The 19314-nt window shown below is 58.2% G+C and overlaps 1 protein-coding gene across 2 annotated transcripts in view; it reads left to right on the forward strand.

Annotated features, from left to right (window-relative positions):
* Positions 1-19314, forward strand: part of FLT4 (fms related receptor tyrosine kinase 4) — a 46403-nt gene that overhangs the window by 14930 nt on the left and 12159 nt on the right. For both annotated transcript variants that reach the window (XM_066272423.1, XM_066272424.1), the window contains 25 exons: positions 230-474; positions 676-788; positions 914-1076; positions 1257-1396; positions 1729-1897; positions 2221-2338; positions 4959-5113; positions 5206-5368; positions 6982-7105; positions 8251-8359; positions 9328-9690; positions 9927-10073; positions 10171-10302; positions 10454-10560; positions 10809-10944; positions 11416-11520; positions 11833-11946; positions 12100-12188; positions 12290-12440; positions 12917-13011; positions 13360-13482; positions 15706-15817; positions 16915-17014; positions 17301-17406; positions 18255-18406. In XM_066272423.1, coding sequence (XP_066128520.1) covers positions 230-474; positions 676-788; positions 914-1076; positions 1257-1396; positions 1729-1897; positions 2221-2338; positions 4959-5113; positions 5206-5368; positions 6982-7105; positions 8251-8359; positions 9328-9690; positions 9927-10073; positions 10171-10302; positions 10454-10560; positions 10809-10944; positions 11416-11520; positions 11833-11946; positions 12100-12188; positions 12290-12440; positions 12917-13011; positions 13360-13482; positions 15706-15817; positions 16915-17014; positions 17301-17406; positions 18255-18406 — 3531 coding nt within the window. The remainder of the gene's footprint in view (positions 1-229; positions 475-675; positions 789-913; positions 1077-1256; positions 1397-1728; positions 1898-2220; positions 2339-4958; positions 5114-5205; positions 5369-6981; positions 7106-8250; positions 8360-9327; positions 9691-9926; positions 10074-10170; positions 10303-10453; positions 10561-10808; positions 10945-11415; positions 11521-11832; positions 11947-12099; positions 12189-12289; positions 12441-12916; positions 13012-13359; positions 13483-15705; positions 15818-16914; positions 17015-17300; positions 17407-18254; positions 18407-19314) is intronic.

The raw sequence follows: 19314 nt of genomic DNA on the forward strand, positions 1-19314 counted from the left end.
CCAAGGTCCAAGCTTCTCTGCAGGCTGACCCGCCACACAGAGGCCCAGGAGCCAGGCAGACGTCCCAGGGGGCTCAGAGTGCCCCACTGAGGCCTGGATCCATGGTGTGGGTCCACGATGTGTGCTCTAGCACTGGGCTGTCCTGACCTCTGGGTGGGACAACCTGTGGGCAAGTTTTGGCCTCTGGGACTGCATTGGGGTCCTTCTTGACCTCCGTGTCCTCTGCCAGGGGGCAGCACCCCCTCCAGTGGGCCTGGCCAGGGGCTCAGGAATCGCCAGCCACGGGGGAGAAGGACAGCGAAGACACAGGGTTCGTTCAAGACTGCGAGGGTACAGATGCCAGGCCATACTGCAAGGTGCTGCTACTTCCAGAGGCCCATGCCAGCGACACGGGCAGTTATGACTGCTACTACAAGTACATTAAGGCCCGCATTGAGGGTACCACCGCGGCTAGCACCTATGTGTTCGTAAGAGGTGAGGGGCCCAGCCTGTGCACTGCTGCAGCCAACGAGGTGGCCGGCGAGATCCTGGGTCCTGGGGGTGCATCTGACACGCACCCCCCCTCTACCACTGGCCTATGGACCTTATGGGCCTGCCCTCTGCCCCCATCGCGGACAGGGAACACCCCCCCCCAAACCCCACCTGCCCTTCCCACAAACTGCTCCCTCTCTGCAGACTTGGAGCAGCCGTTCATCAACAAGCCAGGCACACTCCTGGTCAACAGAAAGGACTCCACATGGGTGCCCTGCCTGGTGTCTATCCCCGGCCTTAACGTCACACTGCGCTCGGTACATTGCCCCCACCCCCCTTTCCCTGGGACCCAGCCTTCCTATCCTGTCCCTGAGAAAGGCAGCGGTCCATCTGGTCAGGAGGAGGGGGCAGCCGGGTGCTGACAGCCACCATATCCCTTCAGCAAAGCTCGGTGCTGTGGCCTGATGGGCAGGACGTGGTGTGGGACGACCGCCAGGGCATGCGGGTGTCCACTTCGCTGCTGCGTGACACTCTGTACCTCCAGTGCGAGGCCACTTGGGGTGGCCAGGCCTTCCTGTCCAATCCTTTCATTGTGCACATCACAGGTAAGGTCACCTGGGGCCGCAGGGGCATGGCCCAGTGACTGCTCCCAGGTTCTGGGAGGAGGACTGCAGGGGGAAGACAGGGACCCCCAGTTCCCAGTGAGGATGCCATAGGTCCCACAGCTGGTCTCAGCATGTGCACTGTCCTGTAAATGGCGGGGGTCACTGTTCATATATCACCAGGCAATGAGCTCTATGACATCCAGCTGTTCCCCAAGAAGTCGATGGAGCTGCTGGTTGGGGAGAAGCTGGTTCTGAACTGCACCGTGTGGGCTGAGTTCAACTCTGGTGTCACCTTTGACTGGGAATACCCAGGGAAGCAGGTGAGGCCAGCAGCTCTGCCAAAGGTTGTGCCTGTGCCACCCAGGAGTCCCATCACTGTCCATGCCCACCCTGTGCCTACACTGTCAGGAGTCCCCACCACTACCCACACCGGCCCAGGTCTGGCACACAGGCCTTTGTATGGAAAAGGTGCAAACTCAGTTATGCCCCAGGAGCCCTGGTCTGATAGAGAGATTTTCCTACCCCAAGGAGAACTTTGGGCCTGGGTCCCAGGCTCCCACAGCCACTGCTGGCTGCATTGACTATGTGTGTTTGGTGGTCGGCTCTGCCAGAACCTGCCTGCCCTGACCCTGAACCTCCCCTGGCACGGCAGGCTGAGCGGGGGAAGTGGGTTCCAGAGCGGCGCTCCCAGCAGACTCACACAGAGCTCTCCAGCATCCTGACCATTCACAATGTCACGCGGCAAGACCTGGGCTCCTACGTGTGCGAGGCGAGCAATGGCATCCAGCAGTTCCGGGACAGCACCGAGGTTATTGTGCACGGTATGTCCTGGGTCTGATCAACATGCCCAGAAGGGCCTGGGTGGACAGGGAGTCAGTCATCAAGCTTGGGGAACAAGGGTCCTTCTGCAGCTTAGACCCAGGGTCAGAGGTCATAGTGCACCAAGCAGTGTGGAGTCTAGCCCAGGGAAAGGGAGAGCTGTGAGTAGATGACCTACCTGGCCCCCACACCTTGGTGGGTAGAGTGAGACCAGTCTCCAAGTGTCTGTCTTCTAGGAGTGCAGGGCCATGGCTGGGAACCCCTGGGCAGTGGTGAGTGAGTAATGCCAGGCCCTGGATTTATTCTGATGCCTCCTATCTGGCAGAAAAGCCTTTCATCAGTGTCGAGTGGCTCAAGGGCCCCATCCTGGAAGCCACAGCAGGAGACAAGCTGGTGAAGCTGCCTGTGAAGCTGGCAGCGTACCCCCCACCGGAGTTCCAATGGTACAGTCTTGGCTCCTGCCCTTCACTGCCTGCCAGGCCTAGCTCGAAAACTGACCTTGGGGTGAGAAGGACATCCTCCCAGGCAGGGCCTGGGCCTGAGAACCTGTGGGGACCCCCTCTGAAGACACTCTAAGGAACATGCATAGAATGTGATAATTCAGCTAGAAGGAAGGTTGTCCTGGGTTGCTGCTAAACAGAAAACTTGTAAATGCCAGCCTCCTCTTACGTGTGGGTGTGGTGGGCACAGCACAGGGCTCTATCTAACTTCTTCCTGCACCCGCTCAACACCTCTGAGGCCCCTGCCCCTGGAGCACATCACAGAGCTTGCCCTGCCCTGCAGCAGTGGCTGCAGGTTTCCTAGGTCTCACTCCAAACAGGTTGCCACCCCAGGACCATCCTATCTAGAAAGTCAGAGATGCCACAGGTCACAGAGCCAGGCCTTCAGGCCTGAGTTATGTGGCAGTGAGTGAAAGCCCCAGGGAGGCCTGCAGGCTGCTGGAGCCCCACCTGCAGTCTGAAGTGCATGTAAGGGCACACTGAGAATCAAGTGGAGGGGGTCCTGCAGTGGTGGGTACGCCTCACCACAGCACCTGCACACACTCTCAGGTTGTCTGCACAGTCCGCATGGCCCAACCCGTGGACGTCATGCTCTAGCCTGATCCCCGTCATACAGTTGAGGGTATACAGGCCAGGAAAGGGGAAGGGCATTCCTACCTGAGCTAGAGCCTCCTGGGAGGCCCTGCTCTGTCCTTTCCCAGCTGACCAGAGGAGCCTTGCCCTTCCCAGCCTGGAGCACCTCCTTATAGGCAGAACAGCCTTTTCTAAAAGCCTGGGTCTGTTTAAGCAGATATTTTCAACCAAGAGCCTAGTTTGCTGGCTGTAGGTCAGAGCAGGCTTCTACTGGGAGGGCCTAAGGATCTCCTGGTCTTGGGCCAGGAATGACCCTGCTTCTGGGGCCACAGAGTTTGGGATCCATCAAGAACACTTGGTGCAGACCAGGGCCCCTAAAGACACTGATGCAGGCTGGAGCCTCCCTCAAGGCGTGGCTTCCTAGAGACACCCGGGGCCCTGTCCCCTGTCCTCTAGGCCATCAGGATTGACCCTGCTCTGGGTTGGTGGCTGGCTCTGCTGTGCCTGGGGTTTGTCTGGTCCAGGCTTCATCCTCAGACAGCTGGCTGCATGTCACCATTCCCGCCACATCTGGCCTTTCTCTTCTCACAAGAAGTGCTCAAGTGGCCCCACTGTTCACAGAGACATTTGCCCCAGGGCACTAGTGGTCACCACAACCCCACAGGGATCCAGCCCTTGGGTTTGTGATGATTATGAATGAGTGAGTGGGTAGAAACCTAATGGACACACAGGCCAGTCCTCAGCTCCCAAAGCTCCCTCCATGTGCACAGCGGGAAGCTGTTAGACCTCACAACCCCTGCCAGAAGGTGCATTTCATTTCCCGTTTTCAGATGAGAACACAGGGCTTAAGGTGGTGCAGGGTTTTGCTAGGATCACAGATGTGGCGAGCGGCAGACTCAGGACTGCACCAGAGCTGCATGGCTTTGGTGTTGCCCTGCCCTGCCCTGCCCTTGGACCTTAGGTGAGTCACATCCCTCCTAGTTGGGCTGTGGTGGCCCCTGCATGCCCCTCACTGTTGGTCTCTGCTGAGCCTGGGCCTCTCCCGAGTACACCGGGGAAAGCACCTGCCTGAGTGGGGACCGTCTGTTTCCAGGTTGAGTCCGGAACTGGTTGCAGAGGCAGCCGCCTGAAGCACTACCAGCTCAGGACTAGGGAGGAGCCACCCTCTGGGGTGTGTGGCACCCATCTGCTCACACACGTAGCAAATATGCATTGGGGACCTACACATGCCCAGCACTGACTGCTCTCTGTGTAGGAGACATGGCAGTAAGGGGCCAGTCCCTGCAAGACTCACAGCTCAATGGTGGGGGGAGGGGGGGACGGACGATATGAAAACCAGAGTGCAGATGAGCAGGCAGCAGAAAAGGCCCGAGGACCCCACTGGTTTTCAGGATGCGCTGGTCTGAGTGGGTACCTGACTGCATAGAGGAGGGAGGGGGGGACAGTGTGATGCAGCTCCAGGAAGGGCAGAGCCAGGAGAGGGCGAGACAGGGCCCCGCGTGGTAAGGGTTCAAACTGTGCTCGTCAGGGATTCACCTCCCCTCCTTCACCACCAGCATCACACACCTGTGAGAAGGAGACGGTCTATTGAGAAGGTGGACAGGACACTCCTGGGCTGGGCCTCTGAGCCTGGCTCCCAAAGGCTGGCCCTGGCCACAGACAAGCCCGAGGGAAGGTAGCTGCACTGGGCGGTCCCTCCCTGCCAGTGGGAAGCCCTAGGGGATGTCATGCATGCTGTAGCAGACCTGTGTTCTCGAGCTTGTCAGGGCTGTGGTCCTGCCTGGAGACACCTCCACAGCCGTCGGGCCGTCTGCTTCCCAGTGCAGGTTTGGCTGCCTTACCCTTTACCCAGCATCCTCCTGGTCTGGTCTAGAAGGGTCCTGTGTCCCACAGTACCTTCCAGCTGTAGGGGCTGGGATGTGGCCAGGAAAGAGTGCCGGGATGGGGCTGGGCGGGTCCATGAAGTGCTTTAACTCCCTTCCTGGGTCAGGTACAAGGACAGAAAGGCTGTGTCGGGGCGCCACAGCCCTCATGCCCTGGTGCTCAAGGAGGTAACAGAGGCCAGTGCAGGCATCTACACCCTCGCTCTGTGGAACTCCATGGCTGGCCTGAAGCACAACATCAGCCTGGAGCTGGTGGTGAATGGTAGGGGCAGGTGGAACAGGGGAGGGCTGGGTGGGTTGGCAGGTGGGCGTGGTCAAGTAGCCGGCTGACCAGCTGCCTGCCTGTGCTCCTAGTGCCCCCCAACATCCATGAGAAGGAGGCCTCCTCCCCCAGCATCTACTCCCGCCATAGCCGCCAGGCCCTCACCTGTACCGCCTACGGGGTACCCCCTCCTCTCAGTGTCCAGTGGCACTGGCGGCCGTGGACGCCCTGCAAGACCTTCACCCAACGCAGCCTGTGAGTGTGGTTCCAGCCTGTTTTCTACTTCCCAGTCCTGTCCCCAACCTAAGCCATGACCTCCACTCACTGCCCACACCCCTCCTCAGAGCCCTGCTCTAAACCCAGACCCTGACACAATTGTCAAGGATTGTAGCCAATCCCTGACATCATCCCATCTGAGCCAAGCTCCAACCCTGCATCAGTCAGGCCCACCTACCCGCCTGGAGAGCAAAGCCCTCAGACACACACAGGTATCATCAGAGAGATGCCTCTGGGTACCCTGGCCGACATCTGCGGAGCGGGCAGACCGGGCCATTTCACAAGACTCGCACTGAGCCCTGAGGCACACCGCCCATGCCCCACTCTGCGCTCCTCTGTGCAGTGCTTACACTCACCCCGGCCAGAGCAGGAAACAGGGTCCCAGAAAGGATGTGATTTGCTCAAGATCACAGCTTTAAGCCACAAAGCCTGCCCACCTGTTGGGCCATGCTCCCTTACACTTAATTCAGCGCCAACAGGACAGACAGGCCGGGAACAACTTGGACAAATGAAACTGGAGGGGAGGGTGCGGAAGAGGGCAGAGGTCTCTGGACGGCCCTAGGAAGCCAGGGAAGAGGGCTGAGCAGAAGAGTGCCAGGTCGTACCATATTTCCCCATGTATAAGACGATCCCATGTACAAGACACACCTTAATTTGGGGACCCAAAATTTGAAAAAAGAAATGTATTACATCTCATCACTGTCAAAACTCCCATCCATTAGCTTGTCTTCATCTGTGTCTGATGACAAATCACTGTCTTCAACAATGCGCCCAGAAACAAGCGCGAAAAAGCAGGAAATGCAAGTAAAAATACCTATAACCACTGTATAAGATGCACCCAGTTTTTAGACCCCAAAGTTTCCCAAAAACAATGCATCTTATACATGGGGAAATACGGTTTTTGCCATTTAGCAAGAGATCTTGTAAGCAGGTTGGTGGGTCACAGGCTAGGGAGGGAAGGAAGCTGGGAACCAAGGCAGGAGACAGGGAGCAGTACCAGTAGAAGGACTGTGTTCCCAGCATGCTGTGCAGGAGGGCTGAGCCAGCCCCCAGTATCCAAGGATCACAAGAGATTCTTCTAGATCACAAGGCTGTGGGTCACTGCTGACACCTCCAAATTTGCTTCCCTCTGGTGCTTGACCATTATGCTCTGTGCCAGCAGACAGTGCCCTGGGGCCGCTCTGCTCTGCTAGGGGCAGAGAAGAGTGTCTTTTGGGGCCCGAGACCCTAGTGAGAGACCCAGATACCACTTGGTCCAAGAGGGTCTGCAGCTCTGGACAGGGAGGGAGAGAGAGGGCTTCCTGGAGCAACAGTGCTGACTTTGCTGCTCCAGGTGGACTTTGTAAGAGGGGTATGTGCAAGCAGGGGTCAGTAGGCACAGAAGTTGGAGGGCAACCACAGAGCTGCCGTGTGCCACTCAGCAGGCAGCAGGCCCTGGCGTACTTGGAAGCCTGCGTCCGGCAGCCCCTGAAGGATAGGTTACAGGGCCCTGAGCATAAAGAGTAAGAGAGTGTTCCAGAAGCCAGTGCCCCCTCCCTTGTTCACCCCAGCCAAAGGCCCTACTCATTGTGGGCCCTCCCTGTCCCCAACAGCCAGCGGCAACAGCGAGACCGCATGCCACAGTGTCGGGACTGGAGGGCAGTGACCACGCAGGATGCTGTGAACCCCATTGAGAGCCTGGACACCTGGACCGAGTTTGTGGAGGGCAAGAATAAGGTACAGGCCAGCCATGCCATTGACTGGCGGAGAGAAGGGAGGAGGGAGTACCCCTGCCCTGGCCTTCTTGGTTTCTACTCGGCCTGCAGGGCTCTGGGGGTAGCAGGGTTGGTACAGACCCAGCACGACCAGGCCCTGTCCCTTCCCCAAATGGCCACAGCCTGAGCCCATCCACAGCCAGCAGTCTCTCTGGCCCGCTCTGTCTACACCTCAGCTCCCCTGCCTGCATGAGGTGTGGGGGCAGGACCTCCATCTGCTTCCCAAACAAGGATGATAAAATTCAAGGCTGCCTGGCCAGGCCATGGGCTCCAGCTGCCCACAGGCTCCCGGCTGGGGGCTGGCCTGGTCCCCACCAAAGGCCACTGGCCCAGCCTGGGGGCAATACTTAGAAAAGCCAGGCGGGGGAAGGGACTGAACAAAGGCACCCACTTCCTACAGTCACTTCCTGTTTTCCTACACACCTCCAGAGCCTCTTCCTGTTCCATGCCTGGCCAGGAAGTACCCAGCTTAGAATAAGGGGAGGTTTTGGATGGTAGGCAGGGCTTATGACCCTCTCTCCTCCCCTGCTTCCAAGCTTCCTACTGCCCCAGGCCAGAGTCCTTCTAGAGGTCTAGGACCCAGTCCTTCTCCTTGCCACTATCCAGGGCCCTGGGAGAGGTGTTGTGGGCAGCTCTGGAGTGAATGTGTGCATATCACAAGTATCTCACTCAGTGACCTGCTAAGCAGCTGAGGCCACAACCTGACCCTCAGTGTGACCCCAGCCTGAATCTTGAGCCTGGCTTGGACTGACCCAGCACCACCAGGCTCCTGTCTCCTCCTCAAACGTCCACAGCCTGAGCCCATTCACAGATGCCAGTCTTTCTGGCCTGCCTTACGCCACCCTCTGACCCCAGCCACAGCTGATGCTAGTTGTCCACAGCACAGTCCTTAACTTTTCCAAGGAGCCCCTTCCCTGTGTTGCCAGAAGGCCTCACTTTCTCTTCTGTGCCTTATATTCCTGGTCCTGTCTCTGAATGCTGTCACTGTAAGCTCAGAGCCTCAGTTTCCCCGTTACCCTGGTGGGTGCAGCAGCCCCCTTGCAGAAAGGGAAGGTTGGGCAGGGAAACTCAGACAGGAAATGGATCCTCTGTCTCTGCTTTGCCCAGACGGTGAGCAAGCTGGTGATCCAGGATGCCAACGTGTCTGCCATGTACAAATGCACGGTCTCCAACAAGGTGGGCCAGGACGAGCGGCTAATCTACTTCTACGTGACTAGTGAGTGACCTGGGTGGGCCTGGTGGAGGTCAGAGACAAGATGGGCACAAGAGGAGAACAGACTTGGGAGAGGAGGATAAGACCAGGTTGGGGCTCACTCAGATTCTGGTGACCATGGGGCACCCAGGAGTGATATCCAGGGCCCAGTGGGCCTGTGCAAGAGGGATCAATGTGGAGACCACGGCATGTAGATTGGGGGCTGGTCCACCAGGATGGAATAGCACCCTCTGCCCTCAGCCCTGCAAGTGCCTCCCCTAGAGATGCCATCCTGAAGCTCTGCCTCCCTCCGCCTCCCTACCATGCTCTTCCCAAGCCTTGAATCTGAAGAAGTGGCTCATGAGTGTGTTTTGTCCTGAGAAGGTCCCTGCTTTCCTCAGATTTTCGAATGTGTTAGTGACCTGAGAAAAGCTAAGAAGTCCATGAAAGGAAAGTCACTGGGCCCAGCGGTGTGGGGTGATGGGGACTTAGAAGAGAAACGAAGCCAGAAAGAAAACTTGGGGTGGGGGGAGCAACTGGAGCCCAACAAGGAGTGGCCAAAGGAAATCAGAGTGAGAATGCTACTGCTGAATGCTAATGAAACAATGAGATTGGTTCAAGGGAAGACAGTGGTGGGGTGTGGTCAACAGTGAAGCAGGATAGGGACTCGGGCCCCTACCGAGTCTGCTGAAAAGGAACTCACTGATAATGGGGCTACTGGGAGAGGTAGGGGCAGCTGGGAGAGGTAGGAACAGCCAGGAGAGAGCTGGAAGGAGGCAGAAGGAGGAGAGCCTGTGGATTGGCCCCAGTGGTCAGTAAGGGGAAGTGAAAGGAGTGAAGTGGGCTCTGGGTGGTGTCCCTGGCCTAGATCTGCATGATGCATACCTTTGGTTGAGAGCTAAGTCCAAAGACCAATGGGAGGTGAATTCACCTGGCAGGTGAATCACAGTGTCACTGATACCATGTCACAGCAGCTCTTCCTTACACTCCAGCCATCCCCCATGGCTTCAGCATTGAATCAGAGCCATCAGAAGAGCCCCTAGAGGGCCAGGCTGTGCACCTGAGCTGCCAGGCAGACAACTACACTTATGAGCATCTACGATGGTACCGCCTCAACCTGTCCACACTGCACGATGTACACGGGAACCCATTGCTGCTCGACTGCAAGAATGTGCACCTGTTTGCCACGCCACTGGCCGCGAGCCTGGAGGAGGCTGCGCCGGGGGTGCGCCACACCACGCTCAGCCTGACAATCCCTCACGTGGCACCCGAGCATGAGGGTGACTATGTGTGCGAGGTGCAGGACCGTCACAGCCACGACAAGCACTGCCAGAAGAAGTACCTGTCAGTGCAGGGTGAGGCAGGCAGAGCCAGCGGGCATAGCGGGCAGCGCTTTCCAGGTAGCCTTCTCCCGCAGCCCAGCAGGAGTCTGGGCGCTCCCCCCATGAGCCCAGTCTGCGGGAACATCCTCTCCCCAACCTGCTTAGAAACCCTTCCCCTTCTTTCAGCTTCTTGCAATCAGTCTCTACCCTCTGCTCCCTGGAGGTCCCCTTTCCGCTCCACTTACATCCCTCTTGACTCTTGCACCCAGCCCTGGAAGCCCCGCGACTTACGCAGAACTTGACCGACCTCCTGGTGAACGTGAGCGACTCCCTGGAGATGCAGTGCCTAGTAGCCGGGACGCATGTGCCCAGCATCATGTGGTACAAAGACGAGAGGCTGCTGGAGGAAGAGTCCGGTAGGGGGTGGACCAGGGCAAAGAGGTGCGTGTGGAGGCTCAGGGCACCAAGGCCTGAGGCGCATCTAAACTTGAATCTGCACCCCATCTCCTGCAGGAATCGATCTGGCAGACTCGAACCAGAAGCTGAGCATCCAACGCGTGCGTGAGGAAGACGCAGGCCACTATCTATGCAGCGTGTGCAACGCCAAGGGCTGCGTCAACTCTTCTGCCAGTGTGGCTGTGGAAGGTCCGGTCTCCCCCGCACACCCCTCCACCTACCTCCTGCCCACACTTACCAAGTTGTTGCCACCTTACCAGAGGGGCACTCGAGGGGGTTGGGGGTGCACCCTCTAAATGCATGCATGCACGCACACACATGGCTATTTTTGCCCACTCAGGCTCCGAGGATAAAAGCAGCATGGAGATCGTGATCCTCATCGGCACCGGGGTCATCGCTGTCTTTTTCTGGGTCCTCCTCCTCATCATTTTCTGTAACATGAGGAGGGTGAGCACTCCTCTCCCCAGCTCCTCGTGGGGTCTCTCTCCACCCTGGCCAGCCCATAAGATAAGGAATAAGGTCCTTTCCTGGCTCACCTGGAAGCCTCAATCTCCCTGACACCTCCGTGCTGTTTGTCTCACTGTCCTCTCCTTACCTGAGAGCCCCGAAGGAGATCCCACCTGCGCCGGACAAAGTTTTACCCAAGTCACAGAGGAATGGCCTAACCAATGCGTTGTGCCTGCCCCCACCCCCAGCCAGCCCACGCAGACATCAAGACTGGCTACCTGTCCATCATCATGGACCCTGGGGAGGTACCCCTGGAGGAGCAGTGTGAATACCTATCCTATGATGCCAGCCAGTGGGAGTTCCCCCGGGATCGACTGCACCTGGGTGAGACGAGTACCCATCATGCCCCACCCATCCTGTCCTGCCTGGCGGAGGCACTTCAGCTGCTGTGGGGCAGTAGGCTGTAGCCCTGAAATTCATCCACTCTCAGAACTCATGCCAGAAAGTCCCGCCTGGACTCCACCTGGCCTTACCTTTCCGTTGGGAGTGCATCCCCAGAACCACAGCCAGGGTTCCCAGTTCCCAGGCCCCAGAGGTCACATCCTGCTGCTCTGAGCAGGGTGAACCCACCACACCTGCTAGGAGAGGATGCAGGCCTTCCTGTCTGCCTCTCTCCTCCCCTCTCCCTCTGTCCTTCTGCTCCCCAGGATCTTCCTGTTTGGCAGGGGGGTTCCCGACCTTCCTCCCCTTCCTGGGCCTTCCTTCCTGGCCCTCCACTCAGGTTGCCCCTGCTGCCCATCCCTCTCCACCTCACCTCCGTGCAGCTCACCTGGAATCGTCTTCCTGCCTCCACAGGGAGAGTGCTGGGCCATGGGGCCTTCGGGAAGGTGGTGGAAGCCTCAGCTTTCGGAATCAACAAAGGCAGTAGCTGTGACACTGTGGCCGTGAAAATGCTGAAAGGTGTGGGGTCAGCTGGTGGAGGGGCCGCAGAGCTAATGCATAGCAGCAACTCTTGCAGGAAGAAAAACTGAGGCTCGGAATCAGGGTCTCACAAAAGGTTCTACAGGGAGTCCATGGGATTCAGAGCTAGGCTTGGGGCTCAGGTCTGAGTAATCCTTCCCAATCCCACCTGAACCTCCTGCCTCAGAGGGGCAACTGGCGGTGCTGGGGACCTGCACCCCTGCTGTCAAGAGCGCTGAAGGTGCCTTAGCTAAATGCAGAGATTGGGGCGGGCAGAACTGGCACCACGCAGAGCTCCTGTGTTCCCTCCAGAGGGCGCCACAGCTAGCGAGCACCGCGCCCTGATGTCGGAACTCAAGATCCTAATCCACATCGGTAACCACCTCAATGTGGTCAACCTCCTGGGGGCGTGCACCAAACCTAATGGTATGGATCGAGGGCCCCCTGGGTCTGCGGGTGCGAGGGGCTGGCTGAACTTGAGGCAGAGAAGGGCAGGTGGGCGGAGACCTTGCTGCAGTGCTGACCCTCCCATGTGCCCTCGATTACCAAACACTTGGCTCCTGCCGTCCCCTGCCCCAGGCCCCCTCATGGTCATCGTGGAGTTCTGCAAATACGGCAACCTCTCCAACTTTTTGCGCGCCAAGCGGGAGGCCTTCAATCCCTATGCAGTAAGTGGGCGCCCTGCCAGGACCAGAGCTCTGCAGTGAGATCGCAGGGTGGACCGGTGGGTAATACCTCTGCCTTCTTCAGACGCTTTGTGTGTCCGCAGGAAAAATCCCCCGAGCAGCGAAGACGCTTCTGCACCATGGTGGAGGGCGCCAAAGCTGATAGGAGGAGGCCTGGGAGCAGTGAAAGGGCCATCTTCACAAGGTTCCTGATGGGCAAGGGCGGAGCAGAGCCGACCCCTCCGGTCCAAGAAGGTAAGAGCCTGGCTTCTTCTTGCCCAAGATGTGACCAACACCGTGATACTTCATCATCAGGGGACTTTTGGATAAGCAGGCCTGGTGTCTTCCTAGGGGCTTCCATGGGAGAGGGGCTTATGTGGGGAGAGCATGTAATGGTTCTGCCTTAGGAGGGGAGGAGACCTTGGGCATCACTGGATGAATAGAAGTTTGCCTTGCAGATGAGGAGGGGGAGCAAATGAGCAGAGGTAGAAGGTGCAGTGGTCCACTGGTGTAGCAGCATTCACTGACTGGGACTAGTGGATGTTGCAGAGAGTGGAGTCTGAGGGGCAGAGAGTGGGCCCGTGTGCTTTTTAGCTAGTGCTAGGGGCCCCAGGGGCCCAGCCAGGAGAGATGCAGCAAGGGTTGGAGAACAGACACTCACTTTGGGGTGGCATGGAAGATGAGGACCCTGGAAGGGACCCCTCCTGAGCCTGCTTTGCCACCTTATGCAGCTGAGGACCTATGGCTGAGCCCACTGACCATGGAAGACCTGGTCTGCTACAGCTTCCAGGTGGCCCGAGGGATGGAGTTCCTGGCCTCCCGCAAGGTGACTGCCCTAGCAGGCCCTTCAGAGTGGAAAAGAGTGCAGACCCACCAGCATGCCATGGTGGGAGCAGTCCCAACTCACCCCACAGTGACCCTGAAATAGAGGCATGTCTTTCCCACTTGGCAGAAGAGAAAACAGCCCACAGCATGGAAATGACTTCCCAAAATGTACAGCTAGTTAGCAGGAGAACTGGATGTGGAATTAGAGTCTGTCCACCTTACAGTTCTCTCTTCTGTCCCCATAACTTCACAAGCCCTCTTCATTACAAGTCCTGGGGGTCCACAGAGACCTGTGGTGGAAGGACCAGGGCCCTCGCTGACTGCCCCTTGCACCTCCTTGTGCCCCTAGTGCATCCACAGAGACCTGGCTGCTCGGAACATCTTACTGTCAGAAAGCGACGTGGTAAAAATCTGTGACTTTGGCCTGGCCCGGGACATCTACAAGGACCCTGACTATGTGCGCAAAGGCAGTGTGAGTGTTGGCCATGAGTCTCCTGTCCCAGAGCAGGGTGGGGGACTCCCTGCTATCCACATGGAAGGTCTAAGGGCCTGCAGGAAGCCAGGTGACCTGCTGAGGCATCTAGGGCAGGAGAATAGGGACAGAAGCTGAGGATCAGGGACCATGACACTCCTGTTGGATCTTGTGTCTGGCCTGTGCCTTGGTCCATTAGTTGGACACTGGCTCCCATGCCTTTCCTGTGGGGGCTGCACATGGAGAGGTGTACCCTTCATAGTGTCCATCCTGGAGGTGGACTGGCCAGGTAGGTGCAGGGCAGTCACAGAAAGTTTGAGGGAGCTAAGTGCAGTGTGTGATTGGTGGTGGCACTTAGAGGTTGTCAGGCAAGCACCTGAACTAGTATCCTTAGCTGATTAAGGGTTTTCTCCAGAGGAGGAAGAAGGAGGGCTGGAGGGAGGCAATGGCTAGATGGGCCATCTGTGTTAGGCCACACAGACATAAAAAGGCTTTTGTCTTTCACTCTCACAGGTGTGTGGTGTGTGCAGAGGTGAGGGACAGGTTTGTGGAGGTGAGAGGCAGGTGTGTGAGGTGTGTGGAGGTGAGAGGGCAGGTGTGTGGGGTGTGTGGAGGTGAGGGGCAGGTGTGTGAGGTGTGCGGAGATGAGGGGCAGGTATGTGGGGTGTGTGGAGGTGAAGGGCAGGTGTGCGGAGGTGAGGGGCAGGTGTATGAGGTGTGTAGAGGTGAGGGGTAGGTGTGTAGAGGTGAGAAGCAGAGGTGAGGGGCAGGTGTGTAGAGGTGAGGGGCAGGTGTGTGGAAGTGAGGGGTAGGTATGTAGAGGTGAGAAGCAGGTGAGGGGCAGGTGTGTAGAGGTGAGAGGCAGGTGTGTAGAGGTGAGGGGCAGGTGTACGGAGGTGAGGGGCAGGTGTGTAGAGGTGAGGGGCAGGTGTGCGGAGGTGAGGGGCAGGTGTGCAGGGTGTGTGGAGGTGAGAGGCAGGTATGTAGAGGTCAGGGGCAGGTGTGTGGAGGTGTGTAAAGGTGAGAGGCAGGTGTGTAGAGGTGACGGGCAGTTGTATGGCAGTGAGAGGCAGATGTGTGGGCTATGCAAAAGTGAGGGACAGGTGTGTGGGATGTGTGAGGTGAAGTTCATATGTGGAGGTGAGGAGCAAGAGAAGCCGCCTCTGGGGATTATGAGGGGATAGGAGTGGGGGTGCACAGATGGATACAGTAGCCACTCAGAAAGGGCTGTGGCCCTCAGGGAACCCGAGTAGAGGTCATCAGTGGGAGAGAGACAGGATGGGAAGCACATCAGGAGCCACAGGAGGAGGGGTCAGAAGTGACACCAGGCTTCCGGGCTTCCAGTGAGGAGACCAAGTGAGTAGATGAGGTGGGGAAGGGAGGGCCTGCAGGGACCTGGTTCCTCCAGAGGCCAGGCTGAGGCTCTGGAGCTAGAGGAGGGGTACATGAGCTTCTGGGAGAGTGCAGAGGCCAAAAAGGGCCACAGGGACCCAAGATAGCAGCAGAGAGGAAGTCTTCAGGGAGGTGCCAAACATCTTTGACAGGTGGAAAGGAGCAGGGCAAATTGCAGGAGCCCGGCCCTGGCAGGTTTGCTCAGTGGATAGAGTGTCAGCCCAGCGTGTGGAAGTCCCCAGTTTAATTCCCAGTTAGGGCACACAGGAGAAGCAACCATCTGCTTTTTCCCCGTAGCTTTCCCCTTTCTTTCTCACTCTCTCTTCTCCTCCTGCAGCCATGGCTCTATGTACTCTGAGTGCGTTGGCCCCAGGCACTGAGGATGGCTCCATGAAGTCTCCGCATTAGGCGCTAAAAATAGCTCAGTTGGGAGCATGAGTATATCTATCTACCCTCCTCTCATTTAAATACATAAAAATAAAAATTGCAGCCAAAATCCTTCCCCCTGACTGAGCCCTCCCTCGCCTACTGTCTGGATGCTGCTCCTGCTTCCAGGGCTGGGGAAAGGACTGCAGGAGGCTGGGTGCTCATGTGGGACCCATCCACCTACGCAAGCCCCACGGTGGAGCCTGGACCCCGCAGGACCAAAGTGAAATCCCTACACGAGGGTTGGAGGGAGGCAGTGAGCAAATGCGACAGTGAGCATAAAAAATGCTGTTTTTGTTATGCTTGCTGCAACCTTAACAGGACAAGGGACTGGAGGGTGGTTGGCTAGGATTTGGCCCCCCTCTCCTCTCCCCTATGGGAACATAGTTCCTCTGCCTCCTGCAGGCCCGGTTGCCCCTGAAGTGGATGGCGCCTGAGAGCATCTTTGACAAGGTGTACACCACGCAGAGCGATGTATGGTCCTTTGGGGTGCTGCTCTGGGAGATCTTCTCCCTGGGTGAGTGCAGGGGAGGGGACAGGCGGGATCACAGGCTCCAGACACCACCATCCCCTGCGATGCAGGGGGCTGGGTAGCCCTGGCACATGCAGCCCAGGTGGTTCTGAGGCAGGTGGTTGGATAGATCCCCTTCTATGCCCTGCGTGGGCCACCCTGGCACCTCTGGAGGCTGTTAGGCTGCAGCCTGTGCCAAGGCAGAGCCTGTGTTCACTGGGCAGTCCCCAGCTGACCACAGGTCCCAGAGGGAGAGACATAGTGGGTCCTCCAAAATCCTTCCCCCTGACTGAGCCCTCCCTCGCCTACTGTCTGGATGCTGCTCCTGCTTCCAGGGCTGGGGAAAGGACTGCAGGAGGCTGGGTGCTCATGTGGGACCCATCCACCTACGCAAGTCCCACGGTGGAGCCTGGACCCCGCAGGACCAAAGTGAAATCCCTACACGAGGGTTGGAGGGAGGCAGTGAGCAAATGGGACAGTGAAAGCACTGAATGGCCACAGTGGTGATGCTGCTCCTGAAGTAGGAGCATGGAGTGCCCAGGAAGGATGTGTGCTGTGGGCAAGAGGGCCTGGGCAGGGCGGACTGGTGAAGAAGGGGTGGGGGGAGGCAGGGGGGCCTGGGAGGACCACAGCCTGGGTGGGGCTTGGGGGCAGCCAAGCCCACAGTCCCTGCATGTTAGAGGTGGGCAGGGCTGGGGTCAATAGATGCAGCCAGAATTAGAAGAGGTGGCCCTTACAGCTTCTTTGGGCTGTTCCAGTCTGGGTGAGTACCTTGAAAGTCCAGTTCAATGCGAACAGTGCAGGGCTTTGAGCAAGGATGGAAGCAGTCTGACCCGTACTACCCTGGGGGCAGAGGGAGATTAAAAGGCTCCTAGGAACCCTGTTAATCCCTGAATGCTGTTTTTATTATGCTTGCTGCAACCTTAACAGGCGGTGCCACCTCCCATTTTAACCAAATAAAGAACTGCTCCTGGTGGAAGGGATGCACTGCCAGGCCCCTCCAGGAGCTGCAGGGGGCCAAGGCAGAGGCTGTTTGGGAGGCTGGGTTGAGCAGCAGCCAACTGCTGCCCACCCACCTACCCGCACCCCATTCCTGCTATCAGGGGCCTCCCCATACCCTGGGGTGCAGATCAACGAGGAATTCTGCCAGCGACTGAAAGAGGGCACCCGAATGAAGGCCCCAGAGCTAGCTACTCCCGCCATGTGAGTCCTCTGCTGGCCAAGCAGGCTTTGGGGGTCAGGAGAGGTTGGCACAGTGGGGGGTATGCAGGTGGAGGCAGGAGTAGGGAGGTGGTACAGTCAGGGGTGGGGGTAGAGGTCTGCAGATGTGTCTGTCACTCCACTGCTGTCCTTCCTGAAGGCAGGAGGGACAGCCTGTGCCTGAGCCCTCCTGGGGTGGGGAGCAGGCAGGTGGCTGTGGGGGCTGAGGTGGAGGGACTGGGACCGGATGCAGGTCCTCAGGCCCCAGTTCAGCCTTACTTTTCCACAGACGCCGCATCATGCTGAGCTGCTGGTCTGGGGACCCCAAAGAAAGGCCTGCATTCTCGGAGCTGGTGGGGATGCTGGGGGACCTGCTCCAGGGTGAAGGCCAGCAGGTGAGTGCCTGTCCACCGTGTCCTGCTGCAGCAGTCCCTGACCCCTACCCTGGGGTTGTCATACTGTGTGGTCAGAGCCTGTCAGAGCCCTCGAGGAGTCCCTTGCTCCTGCTCCAGGCAGAAAAGTAATGTGCTGCACCCCCCAACTACACCTCTGCCTCCTGCCACTCTGCCCCTGCACCTGCGCTTGCCTGTGTCTCACCCCTTGGGGAGCTGAGGGCTGGCTCAGGACCACACAGTGCTCTGGGACCTGGAGCAGTGAGCACGGAAACCTGCTGCCACAGCACCTCGCATCCATTTCTGCCTCAGGAAGAGGGTGGGTGGCCCTGGCTGGTGGCTCTGTGGATAGAGCATCAGGCTGGAGTATGGACGTCCTGGGTTTGATTCCCAGTCAGGGCACACAGGAAAAGTGACCATCTGCTTCTCTCTCTCTCCCTGTCCCCCTTCTCTTTCTCTTCCCCTCTCGCAGCCAGTGGCTCTGTTGGTTCAAGAGTTGGCCCTGGGTGCTGAGGGTAGCTTGGTTGATTCAAGTATCGGTCCCAGACAAGGGTTACTGGGTGGATCCTGGTGGGTGCATGCGGGAGTCTGTCTCACTATGTCCCCTCCTCTCACCTAAAAAAGAAGAGGGTGGGAAGTGCTGGTGTGGTGCTGGCTCCTGAAGCTGCGGGGTGGGTGCTGTGGGGACGATGCTACTACTGTGCCAGCCTCCTCCAGGCTCACTTAATCCCCAGAGCCCACAGAGCCAGGTGCTTCTCGGGTCAGGAACCCCAGTAGTCCTAAGTGCAAGGGTGGGGCTGAGGGTCACAGTGCCCTTCTACCCTGGCCATCTCTTCCATTCCTGCCACCAGGAGGAGGAGGAGGATCACATGGCACCCTGCAGCTTGAGTTTGGAGGAGGGCAGCTTCTTGCAGGCATCCACCACAGCCCTGCATGTCACCGAGGCCACCGCCACTGAGGAGGGCAGCTGGCCAAACCGGCACCGGCACAGCCTGGCCACCAGGTCAGCTGCCCTCCCCAGGCCCAGGGGTTCTCCCAACAGGAAGAAAACAGTTTGGACACGGTGTGTTTTATCCTCATTAGTCATCAAGGAAAAAGCAATGCGAAACCACTATATGTCAACTCAAATTGCAAAGTGACTTTCAATGCCAGTGCTGGTGTCAGGGATACCCTCCTGGTCAGCCTCGAGGGCCCTGCAGGACACCTGGCCTTTCAACTTTGCTCCTTGCTGTGTCTCCTCAGTTCTCTGCCCTCCATCTTCCCTGTACTCCCAGCCCCTAAGAGACTCCAATTTAGAGGGACTGCCCATCTGGGGTACAGTGCCCAGGTCAGCTCTACTCGCAGGAAGAGAAAGACGGGTGATGAGTCACATGGGCCACTGGCAGAGACCCTGGGAGCAGGGCAGGCCACCCACCAACTGGACTCCAAAATTGAGAACGTAGCCTGAGGTCCAGAGTTCTGGATCCGAGGTCTCGTAGCTGCTCACACTCCACATTCCCACTGGGGCTGGGAGGGTTCTGCGAGTCCTGCCCACCTGCCCCAGTGTAGATCAGGGCCAGCCTGGGGGCAGGAATGCCAGTGGTTTTTGCCAGGGTGCTCCTATCCACCCTTAACATGCACATGCAGGCCAGGCAGTGGCTCACAGCTCCAGGGCTGCCGCCTTGTGCAGGGTGGCCCATCCTAGGATGAAGGGCTCCCCGGTCTCTCACCAAACCCAGCTGGCTGTGCTCCACTCCCCTGCTGCACCCTCCCCACAGTGGCCTCTGGAGGTTTAATCCTCTTGCAAAAGAAGTGTGAGGAGCCCAAAGCAGCACTGTAGCCCCAGCCTTGGGTCCTTCCCAGGAGGAGACAGGGTGGCCAGAGCTTTCGGAAGGATTCTAGGGTGTGTTTCTTCAGCACTTCCTATTTTCT

The sequence above is a fragment of the Saccopteryx bilineata genome, chromosome 4 (genome assembly GCF_036850765.1).
Source record: "Saccopteryx bilineata isolate mSacBil1 chromosome 4, mSacBil1_pri_phased_curated, whole genome shotgun sequence".
Classification (NCBI taxonomy): domain Eukaryota; kingdom Metazoa; phylum Chordata; class Mammalia; order Chiroptera; family Emballonuridae; genus Saccopteryx; species Saccopteryx bilineata.